Below are 21,563 nucleotides of genomic sequence, written 5' to 3' on the forward strand. Positions count from 1 at the left end.
AAACTACATGACACCCATGCAGACGGACAATAGAGGTATGACTGCTGAATCCTACACAATTGTACTTTATAAGCACTTGCACAAGTGCAGGGATGATGCTATCCTTAACAGAACCAAGATGTTATCCTCCAAAAAATGAAGCCAATACGGTGGTCCCCTGCCATAAACAAACTCTACAACAAAAGAAAGAAACTGTTGCAAAAAAGAGTAAATTCCCATGACTGGAGGAACTCACTGGTCAGCCTCAGTAAGAAGCTGAGATCCCTCATAAAATCATCCAAAGCTAGTTACGAAAACAAAATTCACACTGATTCTAAAGACACCCACAAAGCATTATATAGCTATGTCAATAATCTCAATGGCAACACTCAGATCTGCTCTGAGTTACAGCACAATGGCATTAAATATACAGAGCTAAATGATATTGCCAACATCCTGGCAGATAGAGTCAGTGCTAACTTTACCCCCCTCTCACCCCCTAAAGGACCCATTTCTATACTGGAAGAATGCAAAGTTCCTGTAATCACGGCTGCACAGGTAAAAAACCACACTCTCCAAAGCCAAGAACACAGCATCCATGGGACATGACAACATCCCAGGCTGCGTTCTACATGGACTACAGAAAGAACTGGCACCCCACCTAAGTCTCACTTCAGGCTTTGTGCCCACTGAACAGTGCACAGCGACAGTTATCCCACTCCACCATGGACCCCAGGAACTACCGTCCCATTAGTCTGATGAGCCTGGTCTGCAAGGCCATGGAACATATCATCAAGGAACTTATTAACAAAGACATTGGTAATCTCCAAACTCTGGACCCCACCCAGTTCGGGTTTGTAAAAGGCAGATCTTGTCTCCTAAACCTGACAGACTTCTTTGAAGCAGTCACCAAAGCCATAGACGAAGGTAAGGTGGTTCACACAGCCTATCTAGATCTCGCCAAGGCTTTCAACACCATCCCCCATTCTGGAATTACAGATAAACTTACTAAACTAGGTATAAATCCCTATGTCACAAGATGGGTTGCCAATTGGCTCACTGACAGAACCCACACTGTGAAAGTAGCAGACTCCAAGTCCGACTTCAGACCAGTGACAAGTGGAGTACCACAAGGTTCAGTCCTGGGTCCTCTCCTGTTTGGTATCTACTTCTCTGAAGTACAGGCTAACACAGAAGGTCTTTGGCTAATGAAGTTTGCAGATGACTGCAAACTAGGAACCATAATCAAAACTCCTAACGATGTGGATATCCTACAAAAGGGCCTCACTGAGACAGATGCCTGGTGTCAAAGCCATGGCCTCAAGCTCAATGCCAAAAAGTGCACTGTCATCCCCTTTGGTAAAAACTCTGTACCCATGAACTACCACTTAACACCGAAAGTGTGATAAGAGACCTTGGGACACAGGTGAACAGTAGTCTCTCCTTTGATAATCACATCACCGCAGTAGTCAGGAAATCCTTCTACATAGCACACCTCATCACAAAAGGTTTCTCATCCAGGAAAACAGAGATCATTGTTCTCCTCTACTCGTCACTCATTAGACCCATTATAGAGTACAATGCCCCATTTGATATGTACTTCACAAGACATCTACAACAACTGGAAAGGCCTCAGAAATACCTCACAAAGAGGATTACTGGCCTCAAACAGATGCCCTATGCAGGCTGTCTCAAAAATCTGTAGCTTTACTCCGTCGCATATCGCCTACTCAGAGGTGATCTCTGCCTAACATACAAAGCTATGTCAAACCCAGAGCTGTTGGACATGCTCCACTTAAAACAATCCCAATCCCTCTGAGCTACATGCTCTAGGGACCTAAACCTTGTCACCACAATAAACAGAACATATTGGAGGGATAGATTCCTGTCCCAGAGACTTCCCATACTCTGGAACAAACTACCTAACTATATCAAACAAAGCTCCTCATTAGCAGTCTTCAAGAAAAATCTTGATGATTGAATGGGAAATAGGAAATTCACCCCGGGGATCACTTCTGTGGCTCTGCTCAACAGTGGCACAGGAAAATAATTTTCTTGGGTGGCGAAAGGCAGTGTACCATTTTGGCTAGGCTTATATAGGCCGTAGGGCCTAGTACCTACCTATGAACCTATGAACCTACATGGGCTCTCTACATAGATTATAACATACAAGGACAACTGAAACAGGCCAGCCATGTCCCTGGAGAGTTGAAACTGCAGTGGCTAAACTGGTGAAATCAATTGTCTTCTCTCTAAGGTTATGAACTCAAGGCCCTTATGAACATTGCTGGGCCTTATTCTAGACCCCTAACAGTTTTCTAATGTGAACCCATGTCTTGGGTATGAACTCTTCATATGCGTACAATTGTTTCTATTTTTTCTTTTTGTCTCTTGTACTCATTTGTTTTTTTCCTTTTGTTAGATAAAATGTTCAATACATTGTTGTTAAAAAACTGGAAACATTATCAAATCTCAAAAACAAGAAGTGAAAGAGTTTGTACTTTGAAATAAGGGTATATTCTCAAGAGTTACCTGGTAAAAAACAACTTAATCCAACATAAAGTAGATGTGTCAGGTGAGAGAAAGTAAATTTCAAACTGCAATGAATACCAGATTGGAAAAACCAAACAGTGAAAAAAAGTGGTACAGAAAATGCTTAAACCTGGGGTCGTAGACGAATCCCAAAATGAGTGGAATAACCTCATTATACTAGTCCCAAAAAGTATTGGGTCTATACAGTTTTGTTATAATTTCACAATATGAAACAGCAAACCTACATTTGATTCATATCCCACATAACAAGTGGAAAATTGGAAAACTGGATAAGGCAAATTACAGTAGCCCCAGAAGCTAAGGGAACATATTACGTCCCATGCCAGATGAGGCTATTTCACTCATTGGGGGATTCTTCAGAGCACCTACAACATTACAGAAGCTGATGGACAAAATTCTTAGACCCTACACTCGATATGCAGCATCCGACATAGATGATGCAGTAATATTTTATGAAGATTGGGGAGGTCATCTTCCTAAAATTCAAGCCATTTCAAATTCCTTCTATCAAGCTGGATTTCACTACTAACCCAGGTAAGTGGATGTTAGGTATGGCAGATCTCTTTGGGCTACTTAATAGGCTGAAGGATTGAGAATCCACTGGCTAAGAAAGCTGAAGCAGTACTAAACTGTCCCACACCAAACACTAACAAACAGATTAAGATTTTTATTTAGGCCTGGCTCACTATTTATAAAGTTTATTCCCATTTCACCATCATTGCTTGCTAACTGACTAATCTAAGTGCAAGCTTCCTTTAATGTTTAAGTGGACATTTGAAGCAAAAAAAAGCTTTTAGATAACTTAAGGTATGCTGCATTCAAAACCAATACTAACAGTTCCAGACTTTTCAATGCAATTCTTAATGTACACAAATACCTCTGAGATAGGCACTGACACAGTCTTGTCTCATGCTATCAAAAGGAATGAACATCTCATCTGTTATACAAGTAGAAAACTCAGCACTTTATTTGGCTATAGAGAGAAACAGGATGTCTTGCACACTCACGTAATAATGCATCTACAAGCAGAAAGAATGCAGCCTTAAACTGTTCATATGGGCTTTGTCCATCCAGCCCTTTAACATCAAGATCCATCATCATTGTGACTGAAGCCACTTAAATGAAGGACTATCTTGGAATTACAGCCCATCTGGTGGGACTGGAACCAACATTTCTGCTTGGGTGGGGGGGAGGGGAGGGGTTCATGCTGGACAGTGAATGCCATGTCAGAGAAGTGCACTGCTGACAGCAGAAGGTGTACCAGAGAGGCTGATGCAGGTAAGCAAACCTGACAACAACTGCCTGTAGACATACACCACAGCTACTGCCCCTTCTGGAGGTCAGTTGTCTGACGTCTAGCATTAGAGAAGACTACTTGGGGTCTCTAAAATATTTTGTGTACAGGAAGAAGGCAGAGCTGAGAAGGCGCAGTGAGAGTGGCAAAGTCTGGGGAAATTCTGAAGTGGAAGAGAAGTCCTCTTCATGTGTGGGAACTTTGAAATGAAAGAGAAGTTCCCTTTGAATATGCACTGCAAACACACTGAAAAGCTACTGGGATTTACTACAGTACATGAGTTGTCTGTCAGCTCAAATACCTTGTAGATTATCCATCAGACAAGGTACTGCTTGAGTTAACAACTGTTTTATCCTTGGTCTAAAGACTTAAGCCAAGTTTTTGTTTTATTTTTCCAAGTGATTGCCTGGTTGTCAAACTGAATGTAATGATGACTGAATGAAGCACTTTTTTAGCTCTTGTTTGATGAAAGACAATACAAATTTACATATTGCAATCAACTGAAATCAAAGCATCTTGTTTAAAGTGTGATTTGTTAAGCTAATTCCATTTAAATTGTTACAACAGATAGAAACAAACATTTATACAGATATAAACAACTTAAAAAAAAACACACAACAAAACATTCTATGGTGGGTCTGATACATAGCTAATATTCATTGCTGTTTGTAAAAGGCAAACCTTGGATCGAAGTCAGCTCCTGTCTCATTACTATGGTGTTGTGCAATGCCTGTGGGGAAATGCCTGAGTGGAGGAAGCATGAGAGAAGTCAGCATGCTAGTGAAGAACAAACTTTCAGATGTGAGGGGAATGAATGCGCATGCAAGAGAATTTCTCTTCTTCACAAATGGCTAGTCAGCTCTTGGTATGTGATCTACGCCTTGGTGGAGGCCATGGAGAGATGCTACATTTCACATATGTAGTGTGTGCTGTACAGAAATGTTTGAGTGGTTCACAGGGGAGTATTCCTGCAATGGGCCTGTCATGGTGCATGCTGGAACACAGGGACAAAGAAGGCATATGACAATGACTTTTTGACCAAACTGCTCCACTACAGCTGAACATATTCAACAGAATTTGAGTAAGCCTCACTTTAAAGTCAGATACCTGAAGATAATTAATGATATTCTACAGTGATGGAGTAAGGAACCACTAGCTAGAACACCACACACATGCAGACTCTACAGCAACTTGAAGGTGCAAGGAGAGCTGATATTGGAAACTGACAAGAGTGGCAGAAAGGAAGGGATAGCTGTCCAGAATTAGAGTTGGGGGCATATTGCAAGGGTAAGAAAAGGACAGAAGGTTAGAAAGTTGTTACTGGTGACAAACCATGAGAAAAAACACTCAAAGACAACTACTAGTAACAGTAGTAACAGCAGTAGTATTTCTTTGAGTAATACATGTTTATCTGACAATTCCCAGTTCTGTGTACCTGTTCAAATGAAGCACACATTAAAAGGTCACAACAAAATTGTCTCCCTCTTCCAGTACCACTCATCTGTCAGTGACAAAAGGTTCAGGCATATCCTGACATTCAGGTTCAATAATTTCTGAAATTAATATAGAAATGGCTATCAGTTTCCAGACATCAAAAATGAATTAAGCATTTTCTTCATTGAACATCATACTGATAAAGATTTTACATTCCCAACTCACACGTTTGAGTCCTAGAACAGTAAAACTGGCTCAATCTATGAAAATGGAGCCTTACGTATACTGTCTCAGATCACTGTGTCACTGCACATTCCAGTTTATATTATGTATGGCAACCTCATAGTCAGTGTACACAAATGTGGTACAGTTACAGGTGATCAATCACTGCAATCTTTCTTGAGTGGCTTAAGTGCAAGAATTTAATGCCACAGCAAGTTTTATTGCAATGTAGTGTACTGTGCTCATCTTCTTGGGATTCCCCCCCCCCCCATTTTTCTCTCTAATGTGACTGTGGAGTTTTGGTGGTGTGCAGGACTTGCTTCCCAGTTCTGGGTACAAGGGAACTTCTTCCCCTGCAAAAAAAAAATGTTTTTCAGAACACCATTTTTGGTACTTAATTTTCAATAAATAGTGAACTGAAAAAATGATTGTTGATTGCTTGTAGGTAAACCTATTTAAGTAGTCGGGGTGGAGCAAAGTTCATAGTGTATACTAGGCTAATGACCTGTAGGGCCCCTAAAAGCCTAGCCGTGCAACCCAAATTTGACCCACAAATTTAATTTATATTTAAGTTACAAGGGGTGACTTACTTACTGGCTTACGGGGGGGGGGGCTTGCATCCATGCACACAAATTATTTTAAAAGGGAGCAGCAGTTGTTGACATTCTCTGTTCTGCTTTAGTTTTTTGTTTTTTTTCACCATAATTCTGGAACTTGTGAGTATGAGTCTTAGAACTCCATCAGAGAGCCATCAGATTACCACTCTAGACTGCTAAACAAATTAAAGTTTCCATCAATATTAGTCTAACTTTGGCTTTGAAAGCAAAGTTATAAATTAAAATATGGACCTTTTCTTCCCATATGTATCTTGGGATTTCTAGTGATCTCTTCTACCTTAGGATGACAGCAGATGCCTAAAAGTAAACATTCTTTTTACATCACCGCAGATCCTAATGTGTATTTCACTAAGATGATTGCCTGCTCCTTGGGGAAAAAAATGGAAAGAAGGGTGTTATATACATTGAAAAAACTCATATGAGAATCAAAGGAATATTTTTGAAACCAACTTTTTACTAAACACAGAGTGAGGACTAGAACAGTCCTATGTCATACTGCAGTGAAGTCCTGTCTATGGCCTAGGAACACATGTTCAGTTAGTGGCATATGAATCCATGTTCATATAGCTGCATGGGCACCTGTGGGGTTGGGCAGTGGATGAAGGGCTTGACCAATTGATTCCAGCACACCTACCTTGAAGGAAGGTTGGCAGCTTGCCCTCCTACATCTGCAACACTTACCAGATGAGGCTAGTGAAGCTTTCATTCTAATGGCATATGCATACCTCACTGCTGAGTTGAGGATGTAGATGTGCATGTTTCCTCTCCTAGCCAGGCAACTATCACAAATTAACAAGCCACCTCATGGAAGGGAAGTGTAGGCTGCTCTACAAAACTATAGTTTTAGTATTTCGGAGAAAGTGACATTAATTATTTCAATCAACACAGGCAACCTCTCTCTTGTGTTCATCTTAAGTTTCACAGTACATCTAATTTTCATTATTTATAAGAAACATTGACTGAAGCAATTCAGCTTTGATTATTCAATGTCATTTCTATTTGGTTATTCAACGTTCCATATTTATTTAGTATTTTGCCATTTTGTTTTTTGGTTTGCAAGTGTACTTTATTGTAATATACTTGTTTCTAATGCCCAGTTTTTCTATAATTGTAGTATTTATCATATTTATAACTACAGACTTGCGAAAAGTCTTTTATTTACTGCTACAGTTATAATGTTTTCCTTTTGCAGTATTTGTAATTTGCTTCCTAAAATGTTGTATATCTTTGGTTATGGTCTCCAATCTCCATTCTTAAGGCAATCTCAGGTACTTTGAATACTATAATTATGTTGATAAATGCGTTTTTTAAATGCAACAAATGCATTTATCAACATAATTATAGTATTCAAAGGAATGACAACAAAACCGCATTAGCTAGGCATTCGTCAGTATGTGTGGGTTTTGAGAGGTTTAAATTTTTTATTATGGAGCAAATAAAAATTTCAGCCTACTATGGAGATTGGATAAATAAATTATTAAACAGAGAAATGTTTTGGCAGTTAAGGTTTAATGCAACAGTTTTTCCTGGACTAAATGAAATGATCTCCATAGTTAGTGAATTAAAGAACAGATCGCAGAAAGTGTTATTTTATGTTTAAGTACATAAGCTTCCCTTCATGTTTTAAATGTTTTATGGAGATTACAGGTTAAGCCTTTATATGCACATTTTATATGCATTATATTTTTAAATGCATATTTTTAATTGCAATACATTTGATTGTCTAATAGAAGAGGTGTGACTGTTTCGTAATGGTTATAAATTGCTCAGCTGTATTTTAGTGTATGGTTCTGATTATGTCATTTCCTTGATGAAAGTGCTAAACCATACTTTATGTGTTTTTTGTTTGTTAAATTATCTTAATAAAAGTGGATTGAAGAATTGGACCTGGTCTCTTGGAGCTCCTGGCTTTACTTTCTGTTTTGTGGATTTTGCTGGGACTACACACCTTCATTTCTTTTTTATTTGATAAAAAATCTTAAAATAGACACTTAAAGATTCAAATGTACAAATCAAAATGCATTCTAAAATCAGGTGATAAAAAACTACTAAATCACATGATAAAACTCAAGACTTGTAACTAGGATACAATGTATCCACTCTACCAAACTCTGAATATTTAAAGAGACAACACTTAGATAACAAATACTCATCTCCTTAACTGTTTAGATTTCAATACTGGCTTCAAACAAACCTTCCCATTCAGACCCTTGTCTTTGTCAGCCTGCAACTTAATTATCCAGTGTAGTTCTCTTTCTTCAGTGACATTTCTAAAATCACCCATTCTAGCAGAAAAATCCAATCTATCGATAACCATAAAAGTAAAGGAATGCATCACCCCCAAACTGAGCCACATGCCTAGCAAGTGCATTGGTTTCCTCTAACTGTCGCATGTGCCTAATGTGTTCTCTAATACGTGCTTTAAGGCTTCTATTATTCTTGCCTATATATAAAAGGAGAGGCATGAGGTACACTGCACCAAATAAACAATGTTTTTTTGTATTACAATCAACAGTGAAATTAAACATAATCCTAGTCCCTAGCATGGGATGTTGGAAAGCTCCTTCAGAATTAATGAAAATAAAAAATTGCAGGCACCACAGGGAAAGGTTCCTGTTCTACTTGTAACCTTCACTTGCGGCAATATATTGTAGCATAAAAGTCTTTGTTATCTAAGTGTTGCCTCTTCAAATATTCAGAGTTTGGTAGAGTGGATACATTATATCCTAGTTACAAGTCTTGGTTTTATCATGTAATTTAGTAGTTTTTTTATCACCTGATTTTAGGATGCATTTTGATTTGTGCATTTGAATCTTTATGTGTCTATTTTAAGAATTTTTATGAGTGCATTTTAATGGTCTGATGAAGCACCTTTGAGTGGAAAAAGCGCTTACCAATATTAAAGTTTATTCTGCAGTGTTACGTGACTATTTGTTTATTTTGCTTCACTTTAATTCTAGATATAAATATAAAAAGCTATTTTGTTAGCAGTCTTAAATTGTTGATGTCCAAAGATTGTTCTAATTCATTTAAACATTGAGGTACCCTAACTCAGGCAGCACAATAATCTGCAAGACATTTTCTGTGATTTGACCATCTGTTCAGAAAGAAAGATTGCAAAAGCCAGAACCCGATGCTTGTTTTTCATGTAGCTATAAACTAGACTTTTATCAATCCATGATAAGCAAGTCTAACAATATACAGTTTTTTTTGCAGTCTGTCTGTATTCCAGTCATTTCTGTGGTAGAACAAACTGAGACACTTCAGAGAAGTACTTTCTTTTTTTTTGTTCAACTTACACACTGACTGTGTCTTTGTCCTAACCAAACTTTAGATCTTCTATTTGTTTTTTGTTTTGTTTTGTTTTTCTGAAGCAATTATACAGTATTTACTTAAATTCAAGAAAAATAAACATCATAAATCATCATAAATCAATGAAATAATATGGTGTGAGAAAGGTCATAAACAAAGGATTACAGCAATGATTTCTTTGTAAAATAACCATGTGGACTGGCCACCAGAGAGATCTAGAGTCTCCAGGGTAAGAGTAGCAGAGGTAATTCACAGATTTTGGTTTGCTTTATCATACACCGACTAAAGGAATGTTGTACTTACACAATACCATTTTCACATCTGGTACACTGAGGAAGCTTCTGTACAGTGGGCAGTGCGCCACCAAGTTTAGATACTGGAGATTTTATGCCTCTTGTGCCAACTGGCCGATCGGGTTTCTCACCTGCCAAAAGTTTTAGTAAGAGCACATTGAGAACAGTGTGTTTGGTAAAGGCAAAATACATGTTTAAAGCAACACAAATGAGGCAAATGATTCTTAATGGATAATGTCCTGTAGAAATGTTCCAGCCAAATAAGAAACAGATTGTGAAAGTACCACACTCCTACATTATATGGACCACACAATTTGTTTTTCTTTTTCCTTAAAGAAGATTGAGCTGTTTATAGAACAGTAATTTATTATGAAAGATTCCAGATTGCATTTGTTAGTAAAAATATTCTTTTTATTTACAGATTGTGACTTAATCCTTAAAAGGACATTATGTCAAATAAAAAGTATTTAGAGAAAAAGCTACTTTGTCTATTCAACAAAAATCATGATTCACAGATGCCCATAAAAGTCATGTAGCAAGCTGGCCTACTGTTATACTCCATAGGCAGATGAGTCAATTTTTTCAAATTCACTTTCTTTCATATACATAACAACTACATATGTGAACTACAAGTCATGGCAGGTTGTGGATAAACTATAATATTACCATTTTTAAAACAAATAGGCTTGTGCCTAGAATCCCCTGGCAATACTCAAAACAGTTTTAACACACTTCATTGTGCTATATTATTTTTTTTATTAAATTAACCAACATAACTTTAATAATTAAGAAAATATAATTAATACATACTAAACATTTTTAGATGATATATGGTGAAACTGTCCTCCCACCTACCTAACAATGGTGCTGGACACAGACTCAGCAATGACATCTGTGTGCATTTGTGTATATACAAATGTAAGTACATGTATATGACTACCTATTGAAAATGTGAACACTCAAATAGTGAACCAAAAAACATCAATCTAAGAAAACTGAATCACAAAAGCATGGAAATAAAACACTACTTTATGCAGCGGGCAAGTTCTTCTGTATCTCCCACACCCCCATCTAATTAAACATAACAGATATGTCAGAGAGCCTATCTGACCTAACGGCCATAAAGAATCACAGAAAAGGCAGAGTTTACCCCCCCCCCCCCCCCAAAAAAAAAAAATCACACCTATACAGCTTTGGGAACTGGGATAGTGTTCTGTGTTTGTACAAAATGAGAGGACTGCAGTAATTTGAGATGATTTTTATTCAGCTGATCACAGCAAACTATCATAGGTATACTCACTGAGTTATGGTTTCCATTATGTCTACCACTATGCTAAAGATTCTGTTGTTCATCACAGCCTATTTTATCAAAATAATAATCTATCTCATTTCTCTAAATGAATGCAATGAGGATGTTTTCAACAAGAACTATTCTCTAATCTCACAAATTCTGTCATTAAGTGACTGGAAACAACTATTAGTCAAATACCTCTTTGAAAAAGTACAACATACTTAGAACTTGTTCATATCCCTGCTAGGGGATCAGACACTTCATAAAATTAAACATGAAGCATGTTTATAAATAAATATTCTTTTATGATCAGTCTGTGAAATACTTGAAAGTATATGTACAAAGAAAGGTTTTAAATAACCACTTACATTTTGAGAGTAGTTTGCACTTGAACAGTATAAACATCAAAGGATGCTAGAAATTGTGCAACAACTGGCAATAAATACAGAAGGTATCCCACAACAGCAACATCAGTAGATCATTTCATACAATAATATTTATGTGTAGTAGATGGTCATGTCTAATATCATATATGGGCTGAAGTAAAAAGAAACAATTGTGTAAACTACAATACTTGCAAATGTTAATGAATAGAATGAACCTATATGAATCTATGAAAACATAGAACGTAAAAAAACAATCTTCTGCTAAACACGACTGCATTAGCTGTTAGACACTGCTATACTACTGACACGATGTCAAAACAGGAAACATTTCAGAATTAAAAACTTTCTGTATTCTACAGATATGTTTGTTAATGAGTTTCATTGTCAGATACATAGTCCTGTAATGCTTCACCTTATATCATAACATATACGTTTTCAAACAGAATACCTGAGTGCAATGAGAAGTCATTTGGTTTTATGCCTTCAACAGTGAAGCATATTAAGAAACTATAATGAGGACTGGACAAGCTAAAATAATCATGGGACTTCCAAATCTAGGCCTTGTTCTTTCAATAGGGAGTCCACTATCCCAAGAATCAGAATTGTGGTTGATGGAACTTCAAAAGTAAGCTGCAAATTAGACTACATTTTCACTGCCAGTCTTGGTTATTTTGTCTAAGAGATGCTTACAAAGTTAGGGATCATTGTCTGCTTCATCAGAGTTTAATACAATTTTAAGAAACTAATCTTGAGATGGTTTGACAAAACCACTTAAATTTAAAAAAAAAAAAGTTTCCCTCATTACATCATCTATAAAAATGTATGGTGATGTAAGTGATGGTGTAAAAGTAAAAAGCAGCATCTTTGCCTCTGCTATAAGAAGCCATAATGACCTCAGAAATCAACTACAGCATTTCTGCTTAGATTTGCAAACTCACACTATAGGTACTATCAGCTTACTTTCTGTTGTTCTTAAACTTGCAGCAAAAGGGAGGCACTTGTTTAGCAATAGGAAAAAGCTTCTGTTAAGAATTTCTGAATGACTTGAAAGATGGCTAAAGGCCAGCAGTTTAAACAAAGCTGTTGAAACGATTTGATGCATTACACAGTGCAGTATTCTGACAGGAAAAGGTCTGAATATTCTGCTCACTGTGTAATAGGCTTAAAAGCTGAATGATTATCCCAATACACGTTAAATACACACTGTAGCATAATGCACTTAAAGCCATATTGGCAGAGGTTCTGCACATTGAATGTACCATAATAATTATGTTTCTAACTGCCCATTTCCTCCTACATTCTTCCTGGCAGGATTGAAAACTAGAATGTACATTTCCAGATATTTATGAATGTCACATGCATCCGATGCAATCACCATATGGTGAAAAGAGCTTCTAATAGCTCACTGGACAAGATTAGGAAACTCAATACATCACACCACACTGCTATGAATAAGGCTGAATCCCTGTTTTCTGTTTGTGCACCTTCAGTGGAATATTTGCTGGTTGATAGCAAATATTTACCAGAGATGTGCAAAAAATCTACTTAATGGGGTGACATTGTTAATCTCCCACCTGTTTTTGGTTATGTGGCTAAGCTTCTCAATGGCCTCCTTTGGTCATAACCTTAGTAAGAACATTTGAAACATATGAATTAGAGTAATGAGCATGTCTGGAATGCAGTGTTTAGAAGAATGTTTTTAGTTTAGCAAGTGCATGCAAGAGTGTTTTGTTTAGTAGATGGGTTTAGAATATTGTTTGTTATAATTATCAGAGATATTCTAAATCACTTAGTAAGTGTTTATTAGATAAATCACATGGCTTTCTGGCTGCACACACATCTGGCGTACAGGAATTGAGCAAATAATCTTTCTATGTTAGAGGAGATCAAACCAACTTTATGAAAACGAGCTTGTCTAAAAGCACAAAGTTTCATTCATTTGTTCTTCGTGCCTTTCTCCTTTGCTTAGAAAGAAATGCACAGTGATTTTTTTTCTTAACAGACTTTCAAAGTAGGAATGCTAATTACTACACTTCCACTTTCTATCAACAATGGATAGCTGTAACTCACATTATGCACAAATTAACTACTATAACACGTCTACATTTTATAATAGCATTTGAAATGCTACTTGGTCATCTGTGTGCTACTTGGTGTAGCACATTGTTTTGGGTTACTGATTCAGTGACTATTTACATCCTTCTTGAGCTAAGTGAGAGTAAGAAATAGCTTTGTGACAGAATATACTGTCTGTGCATGGCTGCTTCACCATTAGCCAATATACTGTGTACAGTAATGGTTAATTGATCATCATGGCACATGGATACAAATCACCCCATTGTTACACTTATAAATGTGTCCTTGATATCCCCTAGGGCCCCAAACAAGGAAAAAGTACAGAGACAAAGAAAAAATACACATAAATAAAGAGTGCTGGAACAATGTTGTCAAAAACAGAGCAGTAAAAAAATGAAGACCCACTAATAATGTAACCATAGCCAGTTTAATATGCAACATATGCAACAGTGCATAGAATCATCTGCTCCTCTCGGAAAAAAATACAATGCCAAGTTTAAAAATAAACCCTTATGCTGGAATCCAAACATAAACAGGCAGTATAATAAAAGGTAAGCTCATTGCACATAAAAGAAATCTAAATCTTCAAATGCCAAAAACACTTTTAATAAGATCCTGATTAAATCAACCAAAGGTAGATATGAGGTAAAAATAGCAACCAAGTTAAAAGACAATCACAAAGTTTTTTTTTTTATTTTGTCAGAAACAACAGAAACAATGTTCAAAATTGTAGTGAGCTAATATTAAGAGATATCATGTACTCTAAAACTAAAGACACAGCCAGTCTACTAGTGGATAAATTTAGCTTTAACTCCACCCCCCTTGCCCAGATCACTTATCAGCATCCACACCTCCAGGAACAAGTCCTAAATACACTATCCAAGGCTAAAAACACTGCTTTTATGGGACCAGATTACATATCAGGATACCAATATGACACCTGAAGCATGACCTGCAAAACCCACTGCAGAGGCTTTTCAATGTTAGCCTCTAAACAGGGTCTGTACAAAATGAATGGAGGACTGCAACAGCCATCCTCCTTCACATAGGTGGGGTGTTAACCAATCAAGCAACTACAGACCTATAAGCCTGACCAGCTTCATCTGTAAGACTTTGGAAAGGATAATTATGGACTTAATAAACAAAGACATATGCAACCTACAAAACATCAACCTGAGCCAGTTTTGTTTCATCAAAGGCAGATCCTGCCTACTCAGTCTGGTCACTGAAGCAATGTATGAAGGAAAAACTGTTGACAATGCATATCTGGACCATCCAAAGGCATTCAACACCATCCTTCATTCAGGTATAGTTAATAAACTAATCAGGCTAAATGTAAATCCTTATGTAAGACATATTACAGCAAACTAGCTCTAAATAGACCTCAGAAAATTAGGGTAGGCGGAGCTACCTCCATCAAGAGGCTACCACTAGTGAAGTACATGAGCTCTCGGTCCTCAGGCCATTCCTTTTTGACATCTCATTTTCAGTGGTCAAGGCAAATATTGAGGGTTTATCATTAACAAAGGTTTTGCATGACAGTAGCCTCGGTGACACCATAAACCATCCAGAAGACATCAAAGTCATTCAGGAAAGCCTGTTATAAAAGAATAATCAGTGTCAAACCCATGGCTTAAAAGTAAATACCAAAAAGCACACAAATGTATTCTTTGATAAGCAATATGTCTGCTGCAACAATCACCTGAACAATGCCCTCATGAAAACCGAGCCAATAGTGAGGGACCTGGGAACATATGTAGACAATGTGTTGTCATACATAAACTAAAGATCTGTGGCTGACAAAGTTTGCTGATGACTGCAAACTGGGAGCGGTCATAGAATCTCCAAATGACATCAACATCCTACAAGAGGGTCTTACACAATGTAACTAAAGAACGTCTTATGGTTTTCCTCAGTTGAGGAAGCTAATTTGGATTCATAGTTAGCTTTGTAGGACTTCACAGGAACTCTCATATACTTGTTTAAGCTGAGGAGGGAGTGTTTCCAGTTTAGGGCTCACTCCCTCTTACTCTTAGACAGCAATTACTTCCTCTTATTGTAAAGCCTGTTAATGGCAGTTGCCAACCAGAAAGATTTGCTCTTCCTTGAGAAGCCTGTTTTGGTCCTATCAGGTATGACCAAGTCGATGCACTTGTTCATGTGTTTGTAAAAAGCATTTGTGTAGAACTCAATATAGTTGCCAGTTCAATCTGAAGGGGGAGGTGCAGTGAAGCTATTTATACCCTCCCGTAAGAGGTTATAATCTGCTTTGGAGAAGTTTTTTAGTTTAGTTGGTGCTGGGGGGGGGGGTCAGGTATGATACTAACTTCGAATGAGACTGATTTATGGTCATATCTCACCAGGGAAGACCTCACAATGGGGGTGCTACAGTGGTATCCCATATTGGTACGCTCCAGATCAAGGATGATGACGCCCCTTGTAGGGGTGACATCTAGCTGGTCCAGGGCACTGGAGTTAATGAAGTCAAGGAACCTTTGGGCAAGCAAGTTTGCATACAAGTAATTTCCCCAATCAATGGATGGGTAGTTAAAGTCACCCAAAACCATGGTGTTCTGATGTACCTTGATAGACTCAAGTAGATCCAAATAGACAAAATGGGTGTCCTGATTCATGGAGGGTGTCCTGTAGCTGGCAATGACTTGAATAGGTGTCTTACCAACTGTTAATTGCACCTGATATGTCTCCAGGGAATCATGCTGTCTAACCAATCTGGAGATGTGCTTATCCTTAATGAATATTGATACACCACCTCCTTTACTTTGCATGCCATCATTTTCTGGTTTGAATGGATGAAAGGAGGTGTAGCCTGATATGGTTGGGGTGCTGTCCACAGCCTTGAACCAGGTCTTTATGCCAGCACAAATGTCTGTGTCTTCCAAGCTGAGGACTGCCTCCAGTGAATGCAGTTTCATGTTAAGACTCCAAATGTTTAGCAGCAAAATGTTAAGGTTGTTCTTAGATGGAGTTCTTACATCAGGAATTTTGTCCTTGAGACACTGCCTAAAAAAGGCATTATGGGGGTGTCATGAGTCGAAATCCCAGGGGTGACAGATGAAGACCATCTCTGGTAAAGCATCGAGGTCTCTTGATCATGTCATCCCAGGCTGACAGATACTGTATCCCCTTGGAATAACATCAGAAACTAAGCCAATTATTGAAGTCAATCATTTTCTGTTTGTATTGAGGCATCATCCTAGGTGAAGGTAAAATGCTGCTTAAGGCTAGGGACATGCCAGCCTGAGACACATAGTCTGAAAACTCAATCATGTCTCTCTTCATATAGTCCAGAGAGGTATATCTCAAGTCGTTCACACCAGCATGGACTATGACTCTGATTCATAACAGAACCTGTTGCTGTGAGACTTGAGTGCATATGTGATATGGCAGATCCTGACACCTGACAGACAGCTGACCTTGACCTTCTCCTTATCCAGCTTGGTGAAGGGGACATCTGTGTGGCTCATGATGAAATCACTTACAACTAATATGTTTTGTTTTGTGTTTTGCCTTAAGGGCTTGACAGGTGAGACACTGGTATGTGAGCTATTATGTGTAATGTGTTCTGCAGAGGAAGTATTATGTGTAGCGTGCTTGTGTTTGTGTTTGGGAGGTCTCTAGTGTTTAAGTATGTTTCTGATGAAGACCTCCACATATGTAGGTATGTGTGATATGGGTTTGAGTGGAGTAGGAGGTGAGGTGTGCATGCTGATGACCTGCTCATTGTCATATGTACTGACTGGTGTGTGAGAGAGCACAAATTCAAGGTTCTTAATATAGTTGCATCTCTCACACGTTGAGTTTGTATGGTCTAAGAGCAGAGTGTTGTCATTGAAAATGAGGCAGTTACTACACTGTCTCAGAATGCCTGTGTTGACCAAGCTGGCTGGAGAAACTGTGGGAAATTGTACATTCATAGGGTTAGGTAAAATTATATGGTCAGAAAGAGAGGTCACATTTAGGAATGGCTAGTGGGTGAAAGGTGTGTTGGTACCTCTGAGGCTAGGCTTAGTGTTCTACCTGACAGTATAGCTGAGCCACAGAAAACATCTGGAGGACTACAAGCAAAGTGCTAATGCAAAATTTAACAAGCAAAACGATTGCTACTATAACCACCAACAGTAACTACCGCTATGCTGCAGTGCACAATGGTGCACTATATGCAAGAAAGCATAGATGTGGGGCTTATATAAATCAAGAAATAACTCTTTTAACTCAAACTAGCAAATAAGGATGCACTCTCTGAACTCTAGTCCAATCACCCTCAATTAGATGGGACCCAGACAGCACTCTCCTCCCACAAGGGTGAAGAAAGGTCTTCTCCAACAAAGATGGCTTGAATTTGATGCTCAAAGGTTACAAAACAGACCCAGAAACAGGAAGCCTGGAAAAGGCTATGCTACAGCCGAACTAGTACAGTATGCAGCAAAAATGTGGTCAAAAACAGTTCCAACAATTCAAACAGACAGTACAGTGCAAACAGAAATTAAGAATGCAATATACGAGCAGAAACGGGCACTTAGAATTAGTCGAAAGCAACAAATGCCTCAGATCTTTCAGTATCTCAGTGAAAAGCTGGTTTTAGTGCTCAAGTGATATAAAGCAATCTAGATTCCATAAGACTGAATCTAGCCTGTGCTAAAAAGTGCAGAGGTATTTGAAACTTAAAGCGCTTAAAATCACAGTCATGACAACAAAAAAAAGTATAAAGCAGCAATTCAGTAAAACAATGTTCTCAGTGAAATCAGGCTACTGACATGCCTAACAAACTGCATTGCATATAACTGGGTAAGTTAAATGAGAAGAAAACATGTATTATCTTTGTTTAGGTAAACTGAAGCAGGCCAGCCGGGTAATGCTGACCTTGCACAGCTTCTGTCAGAGGTTTCATTTTTGTTTAATGTGCATGCCTGCAGAACATTGTTACTGCCAGAAGTAGCCCTAGCTTATGCCCGAGCTGTGGAAATAACATAAGCAGAGCTGAAAACAATTTATGGTACCAGCCAAACACTCCCACCCACACACACCTTGAAATAATACGCTGGAAATCAAGGTCTACTCTTAAAGGGAACCTCCATGTAGTTTAGTTGGAATGCTTACAAACCATCTAGCATCAGGTATGTATGGGGGAGGAGCATGGAAGCTTTGAATGAGGAAAATGTACATTTCACCAAGCAATCCCTCTGAGACAAGATCGCAAAGTAAAAATAGGAGGGGGTGTTGCTATCCTCTATAAAGAAGGGCTACAAATATCTATATTAGATCTTGGTTCCTCTTCTGAAAACAATGCAGAAATCATTAGCACCAAACTTCAACTTAATCCCAGCAAATCCCTAAATATAATATGTATCTACTTGCCCCCCTGGTAACAACATCACCACTCTGGAAGGTATCCTTGCTGAACTCTCCACAAACATTCCCCATTAGACAATAATTCTTGGAGGCTTTAATATAGACTGGAAGGACTGCTCTACTGAATCACCAACCTCCCATATTAACCGTAATGGCTTCTCACAAAGAATTAACTCCCCAACCAGAATTAATAAACCCAATAACAAAGAATCCATCCTAGATTGGATTCTAATAAATAATCACCAACAACTCTATAATGTAGGGGCCCTCCCTGATGATGTAAGTGACCATTATCTCACTTACATAATCAGGGAAGGGTCGAGCTCACACAACCCAACCATATATAAAACAATAAGAAGCAACAGAAACTTTAACCCCAATAACTTCCAAGCTGAACTAAAAGAATGTGATTGGTCACCTATAAAATGCCTCCCACTTGAAGCAACAAACTACTTTAACTCAAAATTCTTAACAATCCTTAACCACCATGCACCAAAGCGTTCCATCAAAAATTAAATCTAAACCCACCCAATGGCTTTCAAAGAAAACCAGGCAGAAAATTCAACAAAGAAATAAAGTTTGGGCACTATGGAGAACAACTAAAAACCCCGTAGACCAGCAACAATTCAGGCAAAAACGAAATGAGACTAAGAAAGCTATACTCGAAGATAAAAAAAAAACTTTTTCTTCCACCTCCAACAGACCAACCAAAATAATCCACAAAAGTGTTGGGCTAGCATAAACAGACTACTTCAGCCAGGCCAATCTGCAACACCACCCCTTACAGGATCAAATTCCGACAATCCAAAGCAAACTGCTAACGCTTTTAATACCTTCTTCACTGAAACCATCCAAACACTTGCTAATCAACTAACAGCCGATAGCTCTGCCCTTCCAACCAATACTACTAACTGTCTCCCAACTCTAAACCTACAACCTGTCCCAACTTCCCTCATCTGCAACCTCTTAAGTAAACTAAAACCTGCTACCCCCTCAGCTGGCCAGCTACCTGCTGAATACCTGCAAAAGGCAGCCAAGGTCACAGCTTATCCTGTATCATTGCTGATAAATAGAACCATACAAGAAAGCACTATTCCCACCATCTGGAAAATCTCCTACATTATCCCCCTACATAAGGGTGGAAAAGTACAGTTGTGTACACTTACCATAAATGTAGATGTTCGAGTGTATTCACTGTTGCAGTCATTACACTTGGGTTATCCTGCTGGCAGGCTACCCTCAGTCGGCCTGAATTCCAAAGTCTAGGTCTGGCGTCGGTTGCTGTCACCTCTTCCCTAATGTCAGTGCGCCAGGGTTATAAAATATGCCATTTTCTTCAGTTTTTCTTGCCCAGATGTCAAGTGCCCCCAAAAAGGTAGGCTGAAAATATGCCAATAAAACATGCATGCACCAAAATGTATTATACCTTCATCTACAAGCAAATACACCACATACATTGTATAGATTAGGGAAGTGCAGATAAGTTCCAGCAAAGATATGGGGGATGGTGGGTGGGTAACCTGGACTGCAACAGTGAATACACTCAAACATCTACATTTATGGTAAGTGTACACAACTGTACTATGTTCCTCGTGTTTCACTGTTGCAGTCATTAAACTTGGGTTGAATCCCAAAGCTATGTTTGAGAGGCTGGAGCTAAATAGCATTAGGAGCAGCTATGAGGCCCTGCAGAACTGCAGTGGCAAAACCTGCCCTGGATTTAGAGTAGAGTGTTAAATGATAGTGCTTTGTAAAGGTGTGCACTGAACTCCAGGTAGCAGCCTCTAAAATGTCTTTGGTTGGTACTCCCCTGAGGAAGGCTGCTGAAGTGGCTGCTGCTCTGGTTGAATGTGGCCTAATGCCCTTAGGCACTGGCTTGCCATGTTGTGAATAGCAGAAACGAATGCAGTGGCCTATCCACTTTGAAATAGTCTGCTTTGAGATAGCCTTTCCTTGTAATCCTGCAGCATATGCCACCAGTAGTTGCTCTGTCTTTCTGAAAGCTTTGGTTCTGTTCAAGTAGAAGCATAGCTGTCTGTGTATGTCCAAAGAATGCCGAATTCTCTCCCCCTTATTCTGTGAGTTTGGATAAAAAGTAGGCAGATGAATAGTTTGGTTAAGGGCCACACTGGACACTACCTTAGGCATAAATGTTGGGTTTGTCCTCAGAGAAACCCTGTCTGGATAAAAAATGATAAAAGGTTCCACAGCCATGAGTGCCTGTAGCTCTGAGACTCATCTTGCAGAGGTTATTGCTAGGAGCAGAGCTGTTTTCCAAGATAAATCTTTATATCAGCTGTAGCGGCTGGCTCAAAAGGAGGCAGGGTGAGTTTTTCCAAGACATAATTGAGGTCCCATGCAAGTATTGGTGATCTCCTTGGAGGCCTTAAGTTTTTGGCTCCATTGAGGTACTGCCTTAACAAGGGGTGAGAAAAGATTGGTGGCTCTGTATTGTAATGAGCTGAAATTGCAGAGGCATGAATTTTAATTCATGAAAAGGACAGGCCTTTGTCCAGCATCTCAGTTAAGTATCGCAAAATCTGAGGAATATTTGGTACAGCTGTGTCAATTCCTTGTGCCTGGTTCGAAGCACAGAATCTCTTCCATTTTTCAGCGTAAGATTTTCTGGTACTAGGCCTTCTGGCCTCCAAAATGACATCCATCACAGCTTTAGTGAGAGGTGCTTTTGTATGACTACATTATCCGCCATGCTGCCAGATTTAAGGTCTTTGGTTG

General features: G+C 38.6%; 1 protein-coding gene across 1 annotated transcript in view; it reads right to left on the bottom strand.

The window, feature by feature from the left end:
- The window catches only part of PDLIM4 (PDZ and LIM domain 4), a 1,207,050-nt gene that overhangs the window by 28,881 nt on the left and 1,156,606 nt on the right, over positions 1–21,563 (bottom strand). Inside the window, exon 6 of the mRNA XM_044069192.1 lies at positions 9,715–9,835. Coding sequence (XP_043925127.1) covers positions 9,715–9,835 — 121 coding nt within the window. The remainder of the gene's footprint in view (positions 1–9,714; positions 9,836–21,563) is intronic.

This window comes from Protopterus annectens, chromosome 4.part0 (assembly GCF_019279795.1).
Source record: "Protopterus annectens isolate FY-2018-M chromosome 4.part0, PAN1.0, whole genome shotgun sequence".
In the NCBI taxonomy this organism is placed as follows: domain Eukaryota; kingdom Metazoa; phylum Chordata; order Ceratodontiformes; family Protopteridae; genus Protopterus; species Protopterus annectens.